Raw genomic sequence first — 17,783 nt, 5'->3', positions numbered from 1 at the left:
TCCTGTGTGTCAAAAACTCATTCCCACAGGAAAAAGTCTAATGATAATTCTTTCCTCAATGTGATTTCACACACAGACAACCTATACTCTCACCACTTGGTGGTGATAAGCTTTGTGTTAACTCATGTTAGATAAGCCTGAAAAACTGATTTGGGATAAATTCTTAGGGTTTGTCCAAAGGGAGCCCCTATATGTTCTAGATCGGTTAATACAATGAAAATGTAAGATTGTCCCCTTGGGAGAGATTCAACATCCACGTTTAAACCTAGATAGTGTTGGTTGTGGTGGTAGGTGCCTTCAATCTCTTGCTATTGTGGAGGGTGATTGTGGATGGATTAAGTTTTGGTGTTCTTGAAGTGCAGAAGGGCTAAATGTTGATCAGGGGACTTCACTGTTAGTCATCCATTTGGTGAGTCCTTGGGAGACTGGGCACGTGAGGTTGCCTGTGGTGGGGTGCATTGGCCCAGGGCAGAAATGGAGCAGGTCAAAGCTTCCCTGCCAATATGCAGTGGGGTTGTGTCTGTGAGTAGTTGATAACACTTTCCATTCTGGGAAAGAGAGGGAGAATAAATTTCCACAAGAAAAAGAAAAAAAATCACAACCTAGAGACCATAAGAACACATGTGGTACAATATTATCTACACCAACTCCAGAACTTCAAAAACCCTTTCAAAAAGCCTTCAGTTCTGGAAGAATACTGAGAGGTGGATGTGGAGGACAACATGGAATACAGAGGAATTCACTGAGCTAGAAGACAAGCCTTCCAGTCTCTCTTTCAAGTGCATTTATTTCTGTTTAGAAGGGATCAGATTGAAGAATACCTTGGTAGAGATTTTTCTTTTCTTTTTTATTTATGTAATCAACAAGCATTTCCCTAACATAACAAAAACAATAGTATATGAAACTATAAATTTACTGTGCCCAACTTTTCTTATTCCTGTCAAATAAATAACAAAATTATGAGATATATATGTATATACATGTATGTATGTATGTATTTTTAGCCTTTTTTCTACCTCTCCAATCCCCATGGCTACCATTAGACTTCTTTGTAGCTGTATTCCTGTAGATTAAGTGTTGTTTTCATTTGTGGCCAACTCTTCATGACTCCATTTGTGGTTTTCTTGGCAAAGATACTGGAATGATTTGCCATTTCCTTCTCCAGTTCATTTTACAATTGAGGAAATTGAGGCAAACTGCATTAAATTAATTCCCCAGGGCCACTCAGCTCAGTGTCTGAGGCTAGATTTGAACTCAGGAAAAAGAGCCTTTTTGGGTTCCAGGCCTGGTGCTCTATCCACTGGGCAACCTCTTGCCAGTCTCAAGCTCCCTTTAAACAGGGTCACTTTTCCCCTTCATATTGTATATTTATAGCCCCAGGCCATGGCTACACTACCCCTGGGCCCTTTTCCCTCTACCCTCACTCTCCCTAATCTCAAGCTCCAACATTTACCTTTAAATTGGGCTTTTAAAAGATTAGAGATTTTCTGGTTATAGGCCTTCAAGTTCTAAATACACACACACACATACACTTATACATACATACACACATATACATACATAAACATATATATATACATATATATATGTGTATATATATAGGCTTAGGGAATAACTGACATGCTTCCTTTGCCCATTCCTGCTGTGATATTGAACAGTCTTTAATTGGACACTTTTGCACGTGAAACACAAGCTCATATTGTGTTACCAGGATAACTTAAAGTTTTAAACTCCTGTGACAGGATTGGGCTCAGAATTATGAGTAATTGTAACTACATTGTCATTCAATGTTTGTTACCTTGTAGTTTCCCAGCACTAGGAAGCAGTCTTGCCTCAGACAGCCAGTAACACATGCAGCTTTGTACTTATCAGTTGGCTTTCCCTCTCTGATACTTGTCCTGGGGTATCTTTTCTGCCCAGACCTCACAAATCCAGATGAACTGCATTAGGTTGTGCCTGCTGGACTCATTCAGTCTTTGGGAACTTCGACCACTGAACTTCTTTCTTTCCAATGGATGTCCCCATCTCATCATATCTGATCACTGTCATATGTGGGCACCATTTGCAGACTATTCCTTTCACCCCTGACTGATTTAAAAAGTGGATTAATTTAGGGACTTAAGTTTTCTTATCTTTGCTCCACAATTAGGAGGTGGATGTTGAAGTTGATCACTGGACAGCTAATCTATGCAAGGAGTCACTGAGTAGAAATAAGTGTTCTTCTCCTTTCATATTCTCAAAATGGAGATATGCACACTTTCACGAACACTTCTGCCTGCCTAGAACAACAAATATATTTCTCTATCCAAAGGAAGGTGTCTGGCTAAACTGTGATGAAGGGGCCACGAAATTTCATGGTGCTTTGCAGAAATGCTTTATGTATTGGTTCCCAAACTTCCTTCTCTGAGTCTCTACAACCCATTTTTAGTCCTTGTCCTCCATCAGAGGAAGATAAGGAGAATAAGATTTCAATTGCCCTGAGGTTATGAAATATTCATGCCTGAAAAATGTTATTAACAGGTTTATTCCAGATCCTGCCTAAGGGACACAGCCTCAAGTTTAATATTGGTCTGGCCTGATCTGGTTACTGTATTTCATTTCAAACATTTCTACTGGGTAATTAGTACTGTAAGGGGCTAAAATTCTAGCTGGTTTGTCTAAAATGTCTAATGAGTGGTCACCAATAACTTATAAGCTTTAGCAAGAGTTTAGACTTTTAAGTATTTATTAAGGAGAATAAGAATTTGGTGAAGAGAAAGAGAAAGGCCTAGATTCATCTATCAAAGGGAGAGTCCATTTCTCGCTCCATTCTCCACCCGAGTCCTGAGGAAAGAGAGTGAGAGAGCCAGCCTCACCCCCTCTTCATCCCACAAGCAAACATCACTTCCTGGTGCCAAAGAAAAGCTGCATGGACTTGCCCTCAGAGGCCTTCTCCTCATGGTATCTTTCCTACAGTAAGTCTCCAGCAGGTGGCGTCATTCCAATCATTACAGTAGGGATATCAGAAATCCATTTTTCAGAGCCAATAACGAGTTAGCAAAGGAGTCTTTAAAAAAAAAAATAAAAACTGTCCCACAGAATAAGCACTGAATGAGAACTCAACAGGACTTGTTTGAAATTTGGTGAGGTTTTTTGCTGCAGAAATGAATATAGGGGGCAGTGAGGTGGCACATTGGATAAAGTAATGACCCTGGATTCAGGAGGACCTGAGTTCAAATCCAGTCTCAGACACTTGATACTTACTAGCTGTGTGACCCTGGGCAAGTCAATTAACCCTAATTCCCCGCCCCCCCCCCAATGAATGTAGTTATACTTTCACATAGCCCTGTTGAGGGTGATTATTAGACTCCAAGGAGAAATATATAAAAAGGGCTTTGTCAGTATAAAACCCAATATAAATCTAATGTTAAATGATTGTTAATTTTATAATAATTCTTCAATAATGAATTTTTGAAGTTTCACAGAGACATATAATCACACTTATGAAGTCATAAAAAGTTGGAAATGAAAAATTATTCCTTTTGGCATTTATCTCAGTCAGGTCAGGAACTATATGATGATCATGGCTAGGATATGGGTAAAGTTAATTAGAGACATGAGGTTTCCATGGAGGAATGCTCTTATTTAGACACATGATGAAATAAAGTAAGAATTGGTTTATTTAAAAAGAGAAGACTTGAGCATTGTACCTTTTATTTATTTATTTTTTTCAGGACAGCCATGGGGAACACAGCCACAGAAAACAGTTCAGTGTTGACTGAATCCAGATTATACTCAGTGAGAAACACAGGCCTGCCTACAATGTGGGCCTAAGAATTCAAGCACACAGTGGGGCAACCAGTACCATTGGTCCTTTGCCTTATCTTTGAAATCATCAATTCATTTCCTCCAGGGAAGAATAAATGGTAAATGGTGCCTAAGTTATCTTGGTACCTGGGTCCATACTTTATGGGTTTCTATTATGTAACAATTCCTGAATGTCACCTCTTAAAAGGTTGAGTGTTGAGTGAGGACAGGCTTAGATGCCTCATCCCATTTGAAAACTCTGGAGACTTTATCTTCATGAATGATATTGATGTCATCTATCCCATTTGGCAGTTCAGTAAAGACTATGTAATCAGGAAGACCTGAGTTCAAATTTGACCTCAGATGTAAATTAGCTGTGTGACCCTGGGCAAGTCACTTGACCCCGTTTACCTCAGTTTCCTCGTCTGTAAAATGAGCTAGAGAGGGAAACGGCAAACTATTCCAGTATCTTTTGCAAGAAAACTGAAAAGAGAGCCATGGAGAATAAGGAATGACTGAAATGACACAATAACAACAAAATGGAATCCTTAGAATAACATTTTAAATGGAATAAAATAATATACACAGTACCATTAAAGAAACCAATTAAATTAAAATTCAATTATCAAAATGCTATAGAAAAATTGAATAGACCCCAGCTTAAAAACTCTTGATTAAATGGAATGTAAGGCTTCTGCTTTGGAGGAGTTACTCAATCCTAATCAGAGCACAGACACAGGGACAAGACTTGATACAAGAGTAGTTTGTGTCAATCCATGAAATCCATATCTGTGTTCTATCTATGTTGATGAGTAAAATATTTGAAATATATGATATATTTTTGAAATGCATAATTTTCTCAGCATTAAGTGTATTTATTACAAGTGTCCCTATCCCTTTTCAGTCCCAAGACCTTCCTATTCAATAGGAATAGAAATAAAATTCTAGAGGATTCCATGCATATGAAATCAAGAATCAACATTTAGGAAGAGGTATTTACTAAAGTGCTTCCCTAAGAACAGTTGGCAGAGGCAGAGCCAAGATGGCAGAGGAAAGGCTATGACTCTACCGACCTCCCAAAAAACCCATCCATGCCCTAAAAATAATGCCATAAGACAACTCCCAGAGTAGCCTAACCCAAAGAAGAACAGAGTGAGACTATTTTCCAGCCAAGGATGGCTTAATTAGGCAACTGGGATCCCCTTGTTTTTAGCTGAGAGAGGAGTCTTCTGCACCAGCACCTTCTTTTGAGGCTTGGCCCATGAACTGGTGTGGGGTTTAGCAATTGACCGTGGGGATTTTTTTTTTTTTAATAGATTTGATATCTGTACCACTAACTCTGTGATTCCACATTTTTATCAATTTTTTTTCTCACTTTAACTGGTTGTGAGGAAATGGGTAATGGTCTCCTCTCAATAAGGATATAACCATCACCATTCAAATTACACTCCTCCATACCTGTTTGAAGACAAAGGTCTCAGTCCCCCTTCCCTCCCCTCCAGCAAACAGATCACATGGTTCAAGTAGCCCTGAGATGGTCTCAACTAGGTCCTCTCCAGGGAGGATGAAAGAAATGTCCCTATGTCCACTCCAGTTAGCTAGCTTTCCTGAGTAAACTGTAACCCTTAAGTAATCAGGCCAGTGATGAACAAGGGGAGGGTCCATTTCTAGTTAGGGACTAGGAATTAAAAAGGGGCCTGTGAGCACTCACTCTCTGTACTTGCACTTGCAGGCTGTAGCACTTATTTGTAAGTGTTCATTCTCTTGAGAATGAAAATAAATAAACCTTTGACACATCAATAAATAAGCCTTTGACACATCACTGCTGAGTTCCAGAGAAATATTGAGCAGGAGTTGTTTTCCTCTCACTGGCTCACGAGAATTTTACTGAGATTACTCAACATTCCTTTTCATACTTTTAAGTCTAACTCTAGTTTTGCTATGAATTTCTTGTTTTACTGAAACTTTTTCTTTTCTGAGTACCTGTAGCCATGTTTTGCTTAGACATCAGAAATTTGGTGTTCTGGTTTTCTGTTGATCTTTCCTCCCTATTTTTACCTCCAGCAGAGGCTTGACCTATATCCCAGCACTTTCCTAAGGAGGATCAGGTTCCAGCATCTAGGGGGAAATGAATATTCCCTCCCCTGCTCTCACCAGAAATACTCCAAAAAAGCTGTGCACATCAATCATGAAAAGAAAGGACAATGTGGCCTCTGACTACTGAGACTCAGAAAGTGTGACTGAGACTAAGGCCAAGGCCAAGAACTGAGCAGCCTATTAAGGTGCTGAGCAATTTCTTTGTCCTGTGATTTATTCCCTAGGCTTAGGGGACTAGCTTGGAGAAGCCCCAGGGGTGGGGGTAGAGGTGAGACATGCTCATTTTGGAGAAGGCCTTGGGTCTGTCTGACATTCCAAGGGTCAGCTTTACTCCAAGGGGGAAAACCATAAGCCCATACCTCACAAATAAACAGTTGTGAGTTTTTATCTCAGGTCTCATAAATATCACTATAACTTAGGTACCCTTTGTTATGTATGACATTTGACATCAAATTAGTTCCTTTTTCTCCTAATGAACTTCTACGTCCTGGATGGTTGTAATTATTCCTTTGTTAACCTTTTGATTACCTTGATTTTCCCCCTTTCCCCCCCTTTTTTGCCAGCCAGTCAGTGGAAAGAATTAATTAAGCACTTACTCTGTGCCAAGCACTTAGTGCATTTCTAAACTTCCCTGTAACCTCTCCCCATCCCACCGCCAATCTAACTAATCTACTTTGCTTGCTACATGCTTACCGTGATCGTTTTGCAACTTATGATATGACAGAGACTAATGGCAATAAAAATATTTTTTTTATTTCCAACTTTTAATGAGATTTAAAGTGATGGTCATGGGGCAGCTAGGTGGCGCAGTGGATAGAGCACCGGCCCTGGAGTCAGGAGTACCTGAGCTCAAATCTGGCCTCAGACACATAATACTTACTAGCTGTGTGACCCTGGGCAAGTCGCTTAATCCCAATTGCCTCACTAAAAAAAAAATAAAATAAAGTGATGGTCATACGGTTTTAGTCAGTCACCAGTTCATTTTTGGAGAGTATTTTTTATACAAATAACATTCATTCAACATCATATTTAGATTGATTTTTACAATTAGGAACAATGTTTGATAGATGTTCTTCTTTGATTCAATCAACCTTTTTACAGAAGGTGGGGAAACTGGAATAACAACCATTTCTGTAATGAAAAGCAAAAACAAACAAACAAACAAAACGATCCTGTTTCCTCAAAGGATTTAAGTAAATTTACTTTAAATTAAGCTAATAAATGTCAAGGATAGACTGGAACCCAACATAACACCAGATTATGACCAAGCCCAATTGAGGATTCACAGGGTACTAATTTTGTAGATTGGTTGTCTTTCTGAAAATTCTTTCTAGATAAGTGAGTATTGATGCCAAATAATGGATGTCTGATGTTATCCTACCAATTACCCAGTAGAAGTGCTTTGAAATCACACATCGTGAGCAATATCCTGAATTGGCCAGACATGTATTAGGCTAGCAAAATCCCTACCCTGTGGATAGGAAAATTAACTTGATGTTCAACATAGGGAGGAGTGTTGATGACAAAGTACCTATCTGTATTCCTAAAACACAAAGGAATAAATCCTCAGGAGGAAAGAGGACACCTTCATCTCTACTCAATGACTTCTTACACATATGAACATTGCCTACTGTCTCCCTCATCAGCCTCCCATTAGTGAATGCCCGATGTGAAGACTTGAGCCCCCCAAATGAAACTTTATTCACATTTATCTATGGTGAAAGGTATATTCTTCTGGTAGCTTCCATGTATGGTATTCCTCAGGTAATCAGACAAGATGAGATGTGGACAGGCAGGTGCTTTAGGAACCCAGGATCACATACATTGAAAAGAAAGAATGAGAGGTTGAGTATTTTAGCATCTTAGGGCCTGAGTGAACAGATAGGCTTGACAGAAGGTCCCCAACTAATCTAATTCTTCTGTACCCATGAGATAAGGCCCCCAAATTTCCCTTCAAAAGAGTTATTTGAGTAGGAGAACAAAGTTATTTAAATTGCCCCACAGTCTGTATGTGCCTTGACTATTTTTTACTATCTACCTGTCAACCTAAAAAATCATTAAAGTAATCAACACAACCAAATTAAGGTCTTTAATCAGGGCAAAGGAGTTATAACTCATGATACCACCATAGTAAGATAGGAATACCCAAAGGATGGGGCTGAAAAAAGAGTTTATATAGGTTACAAACAACAACAACAGCACATCTTGGTGAAAAGGCTATCTTTTAGGTTAATTAACAAGTTGAAAGTAAAGAGATTATTTTGGGGAGATCTACTAAATTATCAGAGGCTGAAGTTTGACAAAGTATGGTCAGCCCCAGGCAATTCATTGGTCTGAGCAAATGAAACTAAAAGAACTCAATCAGTTCTCAGTAAATTGTGTTTATCATTTCCTCTTCTTGGTCAAGACAAATTCTGGAATTCCATATATGACCAAAAAGAAACACCAAGAGTCTGATATCTTGATGTTTATAAAGAGGGGAAATTTTATACATATTTACCAATTAAAAAAAAAATTTGCTGGGGCGGCTAGGTGGTGCAGTGGATAAAGCACCGGCCCTGGATTCAGGAGTACCTGAGTTCAAATCCGTCCTCAGACACTTGACACTTACTAGCTGTGTGACCCTGGGCAAGTCACTTAACCCCCATTCCCCCCCCCACACACACACACACAATTTTTTTGCTAATGGGAAGACATAATACAGAAATAGTAACTAGTGTACATTCAGTAGGTGCTACTGGAACATAGGTTGCAAAAAAGTTTTAAATTAATGTAAGATGGGGCAAGGAACAGAAGATTCTCAGCTCACAGGTGGTGTGTCTTGGGAAAGTGGTATACTGGGCTGTCATCTGCTTTTTTACCCCTGAGTTACTAGGAGATCCATTTGGGGATTGGAGCTCCTCTTCAGATGAGAGATGTATCTATCCAGTTGACAACTTATCTTTTTTTGTGTGGGACAATGAGGGTTAAGTGACTTGCCCAAAGTCATACAGCTAGTACGTGTCAAGTTTCTGAGGCTGAATTTGAACTCAGGTCCTCCTGAATCCAGGGCTGGTGCTTTATCCACTGCACCACCTAGCTGCCCCAACAACTTATCTTCAATTTTGTGGCACAGGGGGTTGTCAGCAGGACTTCGTAGGGACCTTTCTACCTGGGTTGTAGGGAATCCCTCCATAGGTGCTTTTTCCAATAGACCCCATCTCCAGGTTCCAGGTTCAGGGTAGGCTGATTTAAGGTTGAGTCTATAGAAAATAACAGAGATAAGATGGTTAGGGTCTCCAAAAGTTTGGGTGAGTCCTCTACTATAGGACAGAAGGGAGATCTTGGTGGTGAGGGAGTTGCTGGAGGAAGAAAGAAGGGGCATAAGATGCCTACTGATGATTTCAAAGGGTGAAAGGAAATATTTACCAAAAGCAGTTTCCCTAAGGTTCCAAAGAACTAGGAAAAGGGCTTTTGGCCTGGGCAGACCCAATTTGCCAAGCTGAACCCGAATAATTCCACTTATTCATTCTAGCAAATTGGAGGAATGGGGGTGGTGAGCACAGTGTAAATACTAACCACACAGCTAAAAAATGGGAGATGACAATGGAACCAGTAAAATAAGTGCCCCTGTCACTGTGAATTTCCTTAGGAATTTCTCAGGTAGGAAAAATCCTTTCTAATAACCATTTGCCTATGGCTGTTGCTGTGGTCTGTCTACAAGGAAAAGCCTACCCAATGTGAAAACATGCAAACCATAACTGATAGGAAGTTATAACTAGAAGAGTGTGGGAGATGAATAAAATCAATCTGCCAGACTTTGGAAGGGGGCCTCAGGAAGAGGGAAATTTCTGGGGGGAAGTCTTAGGGGCTTGGTAACATTATATTTGAGACAGATTTCACATTGTAGATAAACATCATGTACAGCTTGCCTCATTTTCCCCCACCAAGATTTGTAGCCCAAACTAAGCATCTTGCAAGGACTCCAGTGACTTAAAGAGTGCAGTGAATCCCACTCATGGCCTTTTATTTTTGGGCCAGCAGAATCAAGAGTAATTCAAAATAGAGACCCCAGTGGGTGACCATCAGTGTTGTGGGTGAGACTTAGTCAAATCTTGCCAATTTTCCAAGTATTTGCAATCACGCAGTCCTTGATTTGAAAACAGACCCCAGTGGCCATCCTTTTGGGATCTGTCAGAACAGACTCAAGTTATCCAGTCTTCTATGGACATAACAAGATCCTAGATCAAAGAACTTCAGGAACTCAAGTGAAAAAGTCTGGAGTTCTGAATTTGAGACACCCACTTCCCCAAGTTAAGCCACTGAATTTGAGTCTGAACTAGAACACAATGCATTCCTACTGGTGCCAAGCATCCAAAGTAATAAATGGAGTTAAGCTGCATGGGGGTCGGAGGATTCTTCAAATCCTGGACAAGTCCCCAAATATATCACCTGAAAAATTATTAAAGCAACCAACATTACAAAATTAAGGTCTTTAATCAGGGCAGAGGAGTTAAAACTGGTGATACTGATATAGGGGGTGGGTTTAATTGATCAAATTGATCATGAGATGTCCCAAAGAATTACAAGACTCAGTGACTCAGTTTCCCAAGTTTTACTGCAATACTGTGAGTGACCACAGGGAGAGCACCAGGGAGGTATCTCAAATAGGGGGATGAAAATGGTTAGATTTATACTGAGAAAAAGTAGATTATCTCCTCATTATCTTAATGTCCTCCTTGTGGAAGGTACAAGGGAGGACCTATCCTAATTTGGAGTTCCTGCAGGCTTAAGCCAAACCCTGAGGCAGGCCTTCAGGACCTCCAAGAGCCCTTAGATTAAGTGGCCAATGTAGTCACAGATAATAAGATAGCCTTAGACTATTTACTTTCTGCCAAAAGTGGGATATACAAGATTCAGAATACTTTGTGCTGCATGTATATCATGGCAGACACAGCCCATTGTTCTCCAGCTCTCCATACTGGACTTCAGGGTATTCTTCATACCAATAGTTTTGATCATTGCATGCATCTTGCTGTGTGGACCTTGTATTTGTGATATTGTCACTGCTTTAGGTGATTCTGGGATTAAACCCTTCACTGAAGCCACAGTAATGCCCTTGGGACCCTTGGACTGCACCCACCAAACTTTTCACTCCCTCTCTCTTTAATCAACAGGGACATCCCTATGCCCCATTTTTTAGCCTTGAAGAAGTTACAGAAGATGGACTTTTGCCCCTTTCTCCCCAGAAATAAGGAGAGGGGGGAATGATGTGAGAATGCAGTAGGACCCCAAGAAACCTAAAGATCCCAACCCCCAAGGAATCATGGGAAAAGTACTTCAGGGAGAAGGTGGGGCTGAGCATGACCTTGATAGGCTGATAAGCAATATCAAGGTCTGCAAGATGATTTGCAGGATATGGATGGATGCTGCATATCTTATTGATACCCCATTATTCAAAGATCCTCTCACAGTTATCTTGCCCTTCCCTTCCCTTCCTGTCTTTTCTAAACATCTAAGAGAAGACCAAGTCTTCTCTTACTCCAGTGGGGAAGTCACCATGGTGATCTGTACCCTGGCCATTATTCCCCCCTCCTGACAAAGCTCTTTTTTATTTTACAAGATTCATGATCAGCCTCCAATTTGGGGGTGAACTAGCCCCCCCCCATTCCAGGTTAAAAATCACCCCAACACCCTCCCACAGGGATTTACTGAGTTTCACAGGTGTTAAAAATAAGCCTTCTCTTCCTTAGACTTTAAAGACTGCTTTATTACAGGCTGTTGGTGACATGCTTCACTGTTTCTCCTCTCTTCAGCTTTCGGTCAGGGATTCCATTTATCTTCTCAAAGGGTTGGCAACATGAGGACATATGCTCCCCTGCTCCCAGACAAACTTCAGTTTGCTCTCACCTCTGTAAAATCTTTGGGACACTACATCTTGCCCTCTGGCTTGACTTGTCCTTCCTTAAGTGTGGTGGCCTCCTAGTGTGTGTGTGTGTGTATAAAATATATGTGAAACAAGCAAAGAGTTTGACTTACCGAATGCTTTAAAATTAATCTTTAATGTTTTCCTCATATTTCTCCTGGATCTTTTATATCAGTTTTTTCATTGAGTTCTATCCTTTTTGTTAGAAACAACTGAAATTCTTTCAGTTGACAAATGTCCATTTTTTTCCATTCAGGATTTTATTCAACTTTGCAGGGTAAATGTTTCTTGACAACCCCAGATCTTTGCTCTTCAAAATATAATGTTCCAAGAACTACAGTATTTTAGAGTAGAAATTACTAAGCCTTGTGAAATTCTGGCTTTATTTTCACAGCCTTTAAATTGTTCATTTATTTTTGCTTTACTTTTTGCCTGGATTCTCAGGCCCACACATTAGGCAGATCTCTGTTTCTCATAGATTGTAGACTGGGTTCAATCAAAAGAGAGCTGTGTCTTGTGGTCCATATCCACTAAAGACCCCCTGAAAGAGTGATTTCTCAGTGCTCAAATATCCCATGATCAAATCCCCACTTTTTGCTTTATCTCATCACAGACCTGAATAAGCATGGGTCACAACTGGAATTTCTATTTTCTGCTTCCCCTATTATATACTGACCATGATCATCATGAAACTCCTGACATACTAGAGATAAAGCAGTAAGTCATTTCCCCCAAAATTTGAATGAGGTACAAAATGTTGGTTCCACATCTTTATTGAAAGGGAACAGCTCATTTTTGGAGATTGCCTCTACAAATCACAAACATTAACATCATTTTGCATTGGATTTCAAACTTACACAGGACTTTAGATACATTATATCATTTGAATCTTATAATCATCCTTGGATGCTAAGTGGCAAAGGTGAAACTATACTTATATATCGAGTGGAAAAACAAAAAACCAACCTTATCTTGTGTCTTTGAAGCAATGCATATATTAAATGACAAAGCTTAACTTGAACCTACTAGAACACCAGATTTTTGACCAAGCCTTATTGATGACTCATATTGGAGGTTTATATTGGAGAATAGTTGTCTTTCTGAAGAGGCTCCTTTGATAAGTCGGTATTGCTAGTAAATAATGTTTCTCTACCAATCACCAACAGGAATGCTTTGAAATAACACATCCTGATCAGTAAGCAGAGTAGACCAGACACATATTAGACATAGATCTGTGTCTCTCCAGAAAAGCCTAGGAAAGTGACAAATAGGTGACATAGTGATTAGAGTGCCTGCCCTGAGGTTAGGATGACCAGCATTCAAATCTGGCCTCAGATACAAATCTGACCCTGGGCAAGTCACTTTACCTCAGTTGCCTCAAAAAAAAGGAAGGAAGGAAAAATGGGAGGGAGGCAGACAGAGAGGAAGGAAGACAGAAAGAGAGAGAGGAAGGAAGTAAGGAAAGGAGTAAAAAAGAAAGAAGGAAAGATAGAAAGAAACTCAAAGAAGAAGGTATTTTAGGCAGTAATATTATAAAGACATGAGAATCATTGGGATTCCACTCTCTTCCCCTTCTGGAGGACAAGGAGAAAAGAAGGGTCGAAGAGGCTCAGAGAAAGAAACGTTAGGGAAACGATAGATGAAACATTTCCTCAAAGCATCATAAAATGAGATGGTCCCTTCATCACAATCCAGAAAAATGCCAACCCTGTGGATAGGGACATAGAATGAATGTTCGAAGTAGGGGGGAGTGGTCCTGATAGTGTGCATATACCCATTTTGAATGTATGACAGAAGTAATGCATCTTCATCACAGGGAATATTGACATCTCTCCTCAGTGACTCCCCACATACACCAACTGTCCATTGCCTACTGTCTCCTACATCAACCTCCCAGTAGTGTGTTCCAGATATGAAGATCTGACTTCCCAAAATGATACTCTCTTTAAATCGATCAGGTGTAAAAGTTACAGCCTGCTGGTAGCCTCCATGTACAACAGTTTTCAGATCCTCAAAGACAATGAGATATGGACAGGCACTTTCAATATCCAGGGTCACATCCACTGAAAATAAGAGAGAACAAGCAGTTGAAAGGTTTAGCTTTTCTAGATCTAGATAGATAGATAGGCACAGCACAGGGTCTCCTATTCCAGGTTCTCTCTACCTATGAGCAAATTTTGTAGAAAAAAATATCCCTGCATCATGACAAAGTAATAATTTGGGGGCTCCTTTGGCTGATCTGTAGCTAGTCTGGCAGGAGGTGGGGGTTGGGGGGGGGAATGAGAAAATTTCAAGGCTTCCCTGGATGCCCATCCATTCAACCTCCATTAAGCCCTTGAGGAATAAGATTCTCACCTTTGAAGTATGTCAGTATTTCACACATCAAAGTATAATGAAAGGAGATCCTTGGAGTGCTGACAGTGTCTGGAACATGACCCAAGAGTGACTCAGACCTGCAAAGAATACAAATACATTTAACCTCAGTGATGGGCACAGGCACTTGGTCTCACTGCCCTTCTTCCTGTCAGACAGATCCTCCATCTAATTAGTACATTATTCCATAGCTCCTCTATATATTTCCATGCACAAACCTCCTGCTGCTCTTGCCCTCTGAGACCTCAAATTAAATCTTACCTTTTCAGTGTATCTCCTACCACCTGTGGAGAAAGAGAAGAAGATAAGGTGAGTGCTAGACTTTGCTATGCCTTATACACTGGCACTTCTGTGCTGTGATTCTCCATTTTGCCCACTAAATAACAAGTACTGAATATAATTGACTCATTTCCCATGGACTTCACTGACCTACATTCATTGTGTCTGGAGATTTTCCTCAAAAGAATTGTCCAGATGTGGAAAGCTCAAGAACCTTTTGCTTACACCCTTGTTTGATTTCTAACACATTTCTCTCAAGTTTTCATAAAACATAGGACTTCGATCCTTGCCTTCTGAACCAGAGCACGTGCAACATATATTGATTTCTAGCGGGTGTCACATGAGCATTATGAGGAACATGTTCTACTCCTATGCCCTCCACCTCTACTGAATTGTCAGCACCAGGGTGTTTTCCTTCATACTAATGGTCTACTTGGATTTTTGAATTAGGAAATCCGATTGTTGTCCTTTTGGAGGGTTGGTTTTTCTTTTTCTTTTTTTCTTTTTTAGCTATCATATTTTCAGACCCAACATAAGTTGAGGAGAACACCCAAGTAATGATCTTTTCCTTATCTATTGTACTCTTGAATATATGAGCATCAAGACTCTTAGAATTCTGTGTAAACTAAGAAGCAACGAGATTCTTAGATACTGCAATTAATTTCATTTATTTGCTCATTCTTTGCTGGGTTTTGAAGATCTTAGGGAACTGTGCCAGTCAAGTGTTACTGGATTATTATATAATTTCCAGTTCATACCTGTAGTATCTGGACGTTGGTTTTCTGGCAATTTTTCTCAACATCTGTGACCACCTCTCTCAAGCTTTGAAGCTGCTTGGAGAGTCTGGCCTCACTTTCTCTTATACTCTTCAGGTAGTCAATTTCATGCCTGGCCAGCATTTCAAGATGACCCTCTTCTTCTTGCTGTAGCAAATCATGGAATCTTTTGTATTCGGCTGTCAGACTCTCTCTGTAGGCATGGCTCTTTTCCTTGAAGTAAATACGTTAGTCTTGATAAGGTTCAAAGGCTTCTCGATGTCCAAAAGAAAACATGGCCCTGATCTCTGCTTCATAAGTGAGACTTTGTGCATAAATAAGCATTTATTTATGCCTTCCAACTACATTATCATCTATTTTGAGAGGTCTGTTAATTTATAGGATAAAGAGATGTCTTTACAGTCAGGAAGACCAGATCTTCCAGGTTCTACCTCTGGCACACAATAACCTAGTGAGCCTGTATAAATCCAATGACATTTAATGGTCTATAGAAGTTGTGCTTAAATCAAATAGAAATGGGTCCTTGCTGCTTATATATTGACTCAGCTTCAAATCAACATTATCTATGTTGTATTGTATTTTCTTTTGTTGTTGCTAAATATTTCTCAATTACATTTGACTTTGGGTTCAGGTGAACTCAGGAATTTTTTGGGCTGCTTGCTGCCCAGTTGGCCTTGAATGGAACATCTCTGCAGCCAGGCAATTCTCTAAGACTAAAAGTAATAAAAGGTGGGTACTTGTGTTGGCATTCAAAAATTCCTAATGAAATCACAAACCCCAGTGCTTCTCCTGGATAACTTTTTCTATAGTTGAAAGTTTTTAAGAGGTAAAATGGCATGAATTTCTACTCCCAGAAGGGAGCCCAGAAACTTTCCCTTGGGATTGTCCTTGGAACTTCAGACTGTCCTGAAGATTCTGACTCCAATAGAAAGAAGCTCTACACTTACCTTCCAACTATCCTCTTTCTTCCTCTCTTCAGTCAGCATCTTCTGAACTGTCTCCATTTGTATCCAGCAAAAATCCAAAGTCTTTTGGAGCTTGTCCTATGGAAACACCACCATTAATTGACCCATGATGCTCTTGCCTAGAGTAGATCGGCAAAGCCCCACCATATTAGGTCATGGAGGCCAGTGATTCTTAAAAGTGCCTATTGCTGTGTGTGGCCTTGGAGCTAAAAGGTACAGCTGATGCAGATACTTCAGATGATCCATGGCTTCTAGGCCAGCTATATTTGAAACAAATGATTTGTTCAAAAGAACCACCAGTGGGAGTGACTGAATGCAATTCCTTCTCTGAATTGCTTCTCCACAGAAACCCAAAGGAATATAAATTTTGACCACTGAAACCTCACAAGAAATCATGGGTTTCATTCCTTACTTATTCTTTCATTAAAACAAACAAACATATGGCCAATTAACTCTCTTGTCCCAGGTAGCTTCATTTATGATTTCTTGAAATAGGGCTCTGGAAAAGCAGGCTTGATAAAGCCTAATGGGATTCAAATGGATCTACTTGACCATGCCTTAAACCAAAATCACTCTGTCTCTCACTGATGGTCCAGGCCTTACCTGTTGGTTCATTGTTTGGGCTGAATGGCTCAAAGTGAGTGTAAATAGCAATTGTTTCAGTTCTAGTCAGAAAAGCCCAAGGTCTTCCCCTCCCACAATGACTTCTTTTTGAGTAGGTAAAAGAGGTAATTTCCTTCCCTCATTTCTTATCTAGAGTTAATCACTGGACCCAGATGGCTCTGGATGAGCGAGTGAGACTGGTGATTCTCTACAGCTCTGCCTCACTTAAATCCAATCCATCTGCAGGTCAAGACATGACCTTTCTGCTGTCTTTGGTCCTCTTTGAGAACAGGACAAACAACAAGAAATAAAAAACAACAATCTCCATAGAAACACTTACCCTAGCATCCTCTCCAGCCTTTTGTATAGGCCATATTGTATGTCTGCTGTGTTCTGGGGTTTGAAAGCAAACTTCACAGAGCAGGACTTGGTCCTCCTCACAGAACAGGTTTTGCTCTGTCTCATGCCTGTCACATTTCATGATTTCCTCTTTAATCTTCAGCAAGTAGGGTTCCACTTGTCTGGCCATGCTGGACAAATTTTCGAGAGAGTGATTGCACTCCAGGTCTCTCAAATGGAAGGGTCTTTTGCACTCAGGACAAGGGCAGGGTTGGTCAACTTCTCCCCAGTTCCTGAGGAGGCAGTGGTGGCAAAAGCTGTGGCCACAGCCCAAGGTTACTGGGTGATTGAAATAGTCCATGCACAAAGAGCAGGTCAGCTCTTCCTTGAGGTTTTCAGCTAAATGAGCCATGTTCCCAAGCAGAAACAGAGACTGATGCAATTTCCAGGAAGTGATGGAGAATAGGTCCTCAGCCTTCTCTCCTTGTGCTTATTTATCTCCTAGGGTCCTCTGGACACTTTCAGTTTCTCACCTCTGAAAGAGGAGCATCATTTTACTCAGGTTGAAAAGAGAAAAAAGCAAGGGCAAATTAGTGAATGGACTAGGCCAAAGTAGACTAAAGACCATGCCTTCAAAGATCTGTGGTTGTAGAATTTAAG

At 40.3% G+C, this 17,783-nt stretch overlaps 1 protein-coding gene across 1 annotated transcript; it reads right to left on the bottom strand.

The window, feature by feature from the left end:
- Positions 1–398: 398 nt before the first annotated feature.
- On the bottom strand, positions 399–17,535 carry LOC122732142 (probable E3 ubiquitin-protein ligase TRIML1). The gene is made up of 9 exons (XM_043972289.1): positions 17,125–17,535; positions 16,164–16,259; positions 15,199–15,429; positions 14,423–14,445; positions 14,144–14,241; positions 13,663–13,851; positions 11,638–11,740; positions 9,035–9,125; positions 399–548 (listed from the first exon to the last, which is right to left on the bottom strand). The coding sequence occupies exons 1-9, from the start codon at positions 17,533–17,535 to the stop codon at positions 399–401; spliced, it is 1,392 nt and encodes a 463-aa protein (XP_043828224.1).
- Positions 17,536–17,783: the final 248 nt, after the last annotated feature.

This window comes from Dromiciops gliroides, chromosome 6 (assembly GCF_019393635.1).
Source record: "Dromiciops gliroides isolate mDroGli1 chromosome 6, mDroGli1.pri, whole genome shotgun sequence".
Classification (NCBI taxonomy): Eukaryota; Metazoa; Chordata; class Mammalia; order Microbiotheria; family Microbiotheriidae; genus Dromiciops; species Dromiciops gliroides.
Note: the sequence above shows the minus strand (reverse complement) of the source record. Positions and strands in the feature narration are given on the sequence as shown.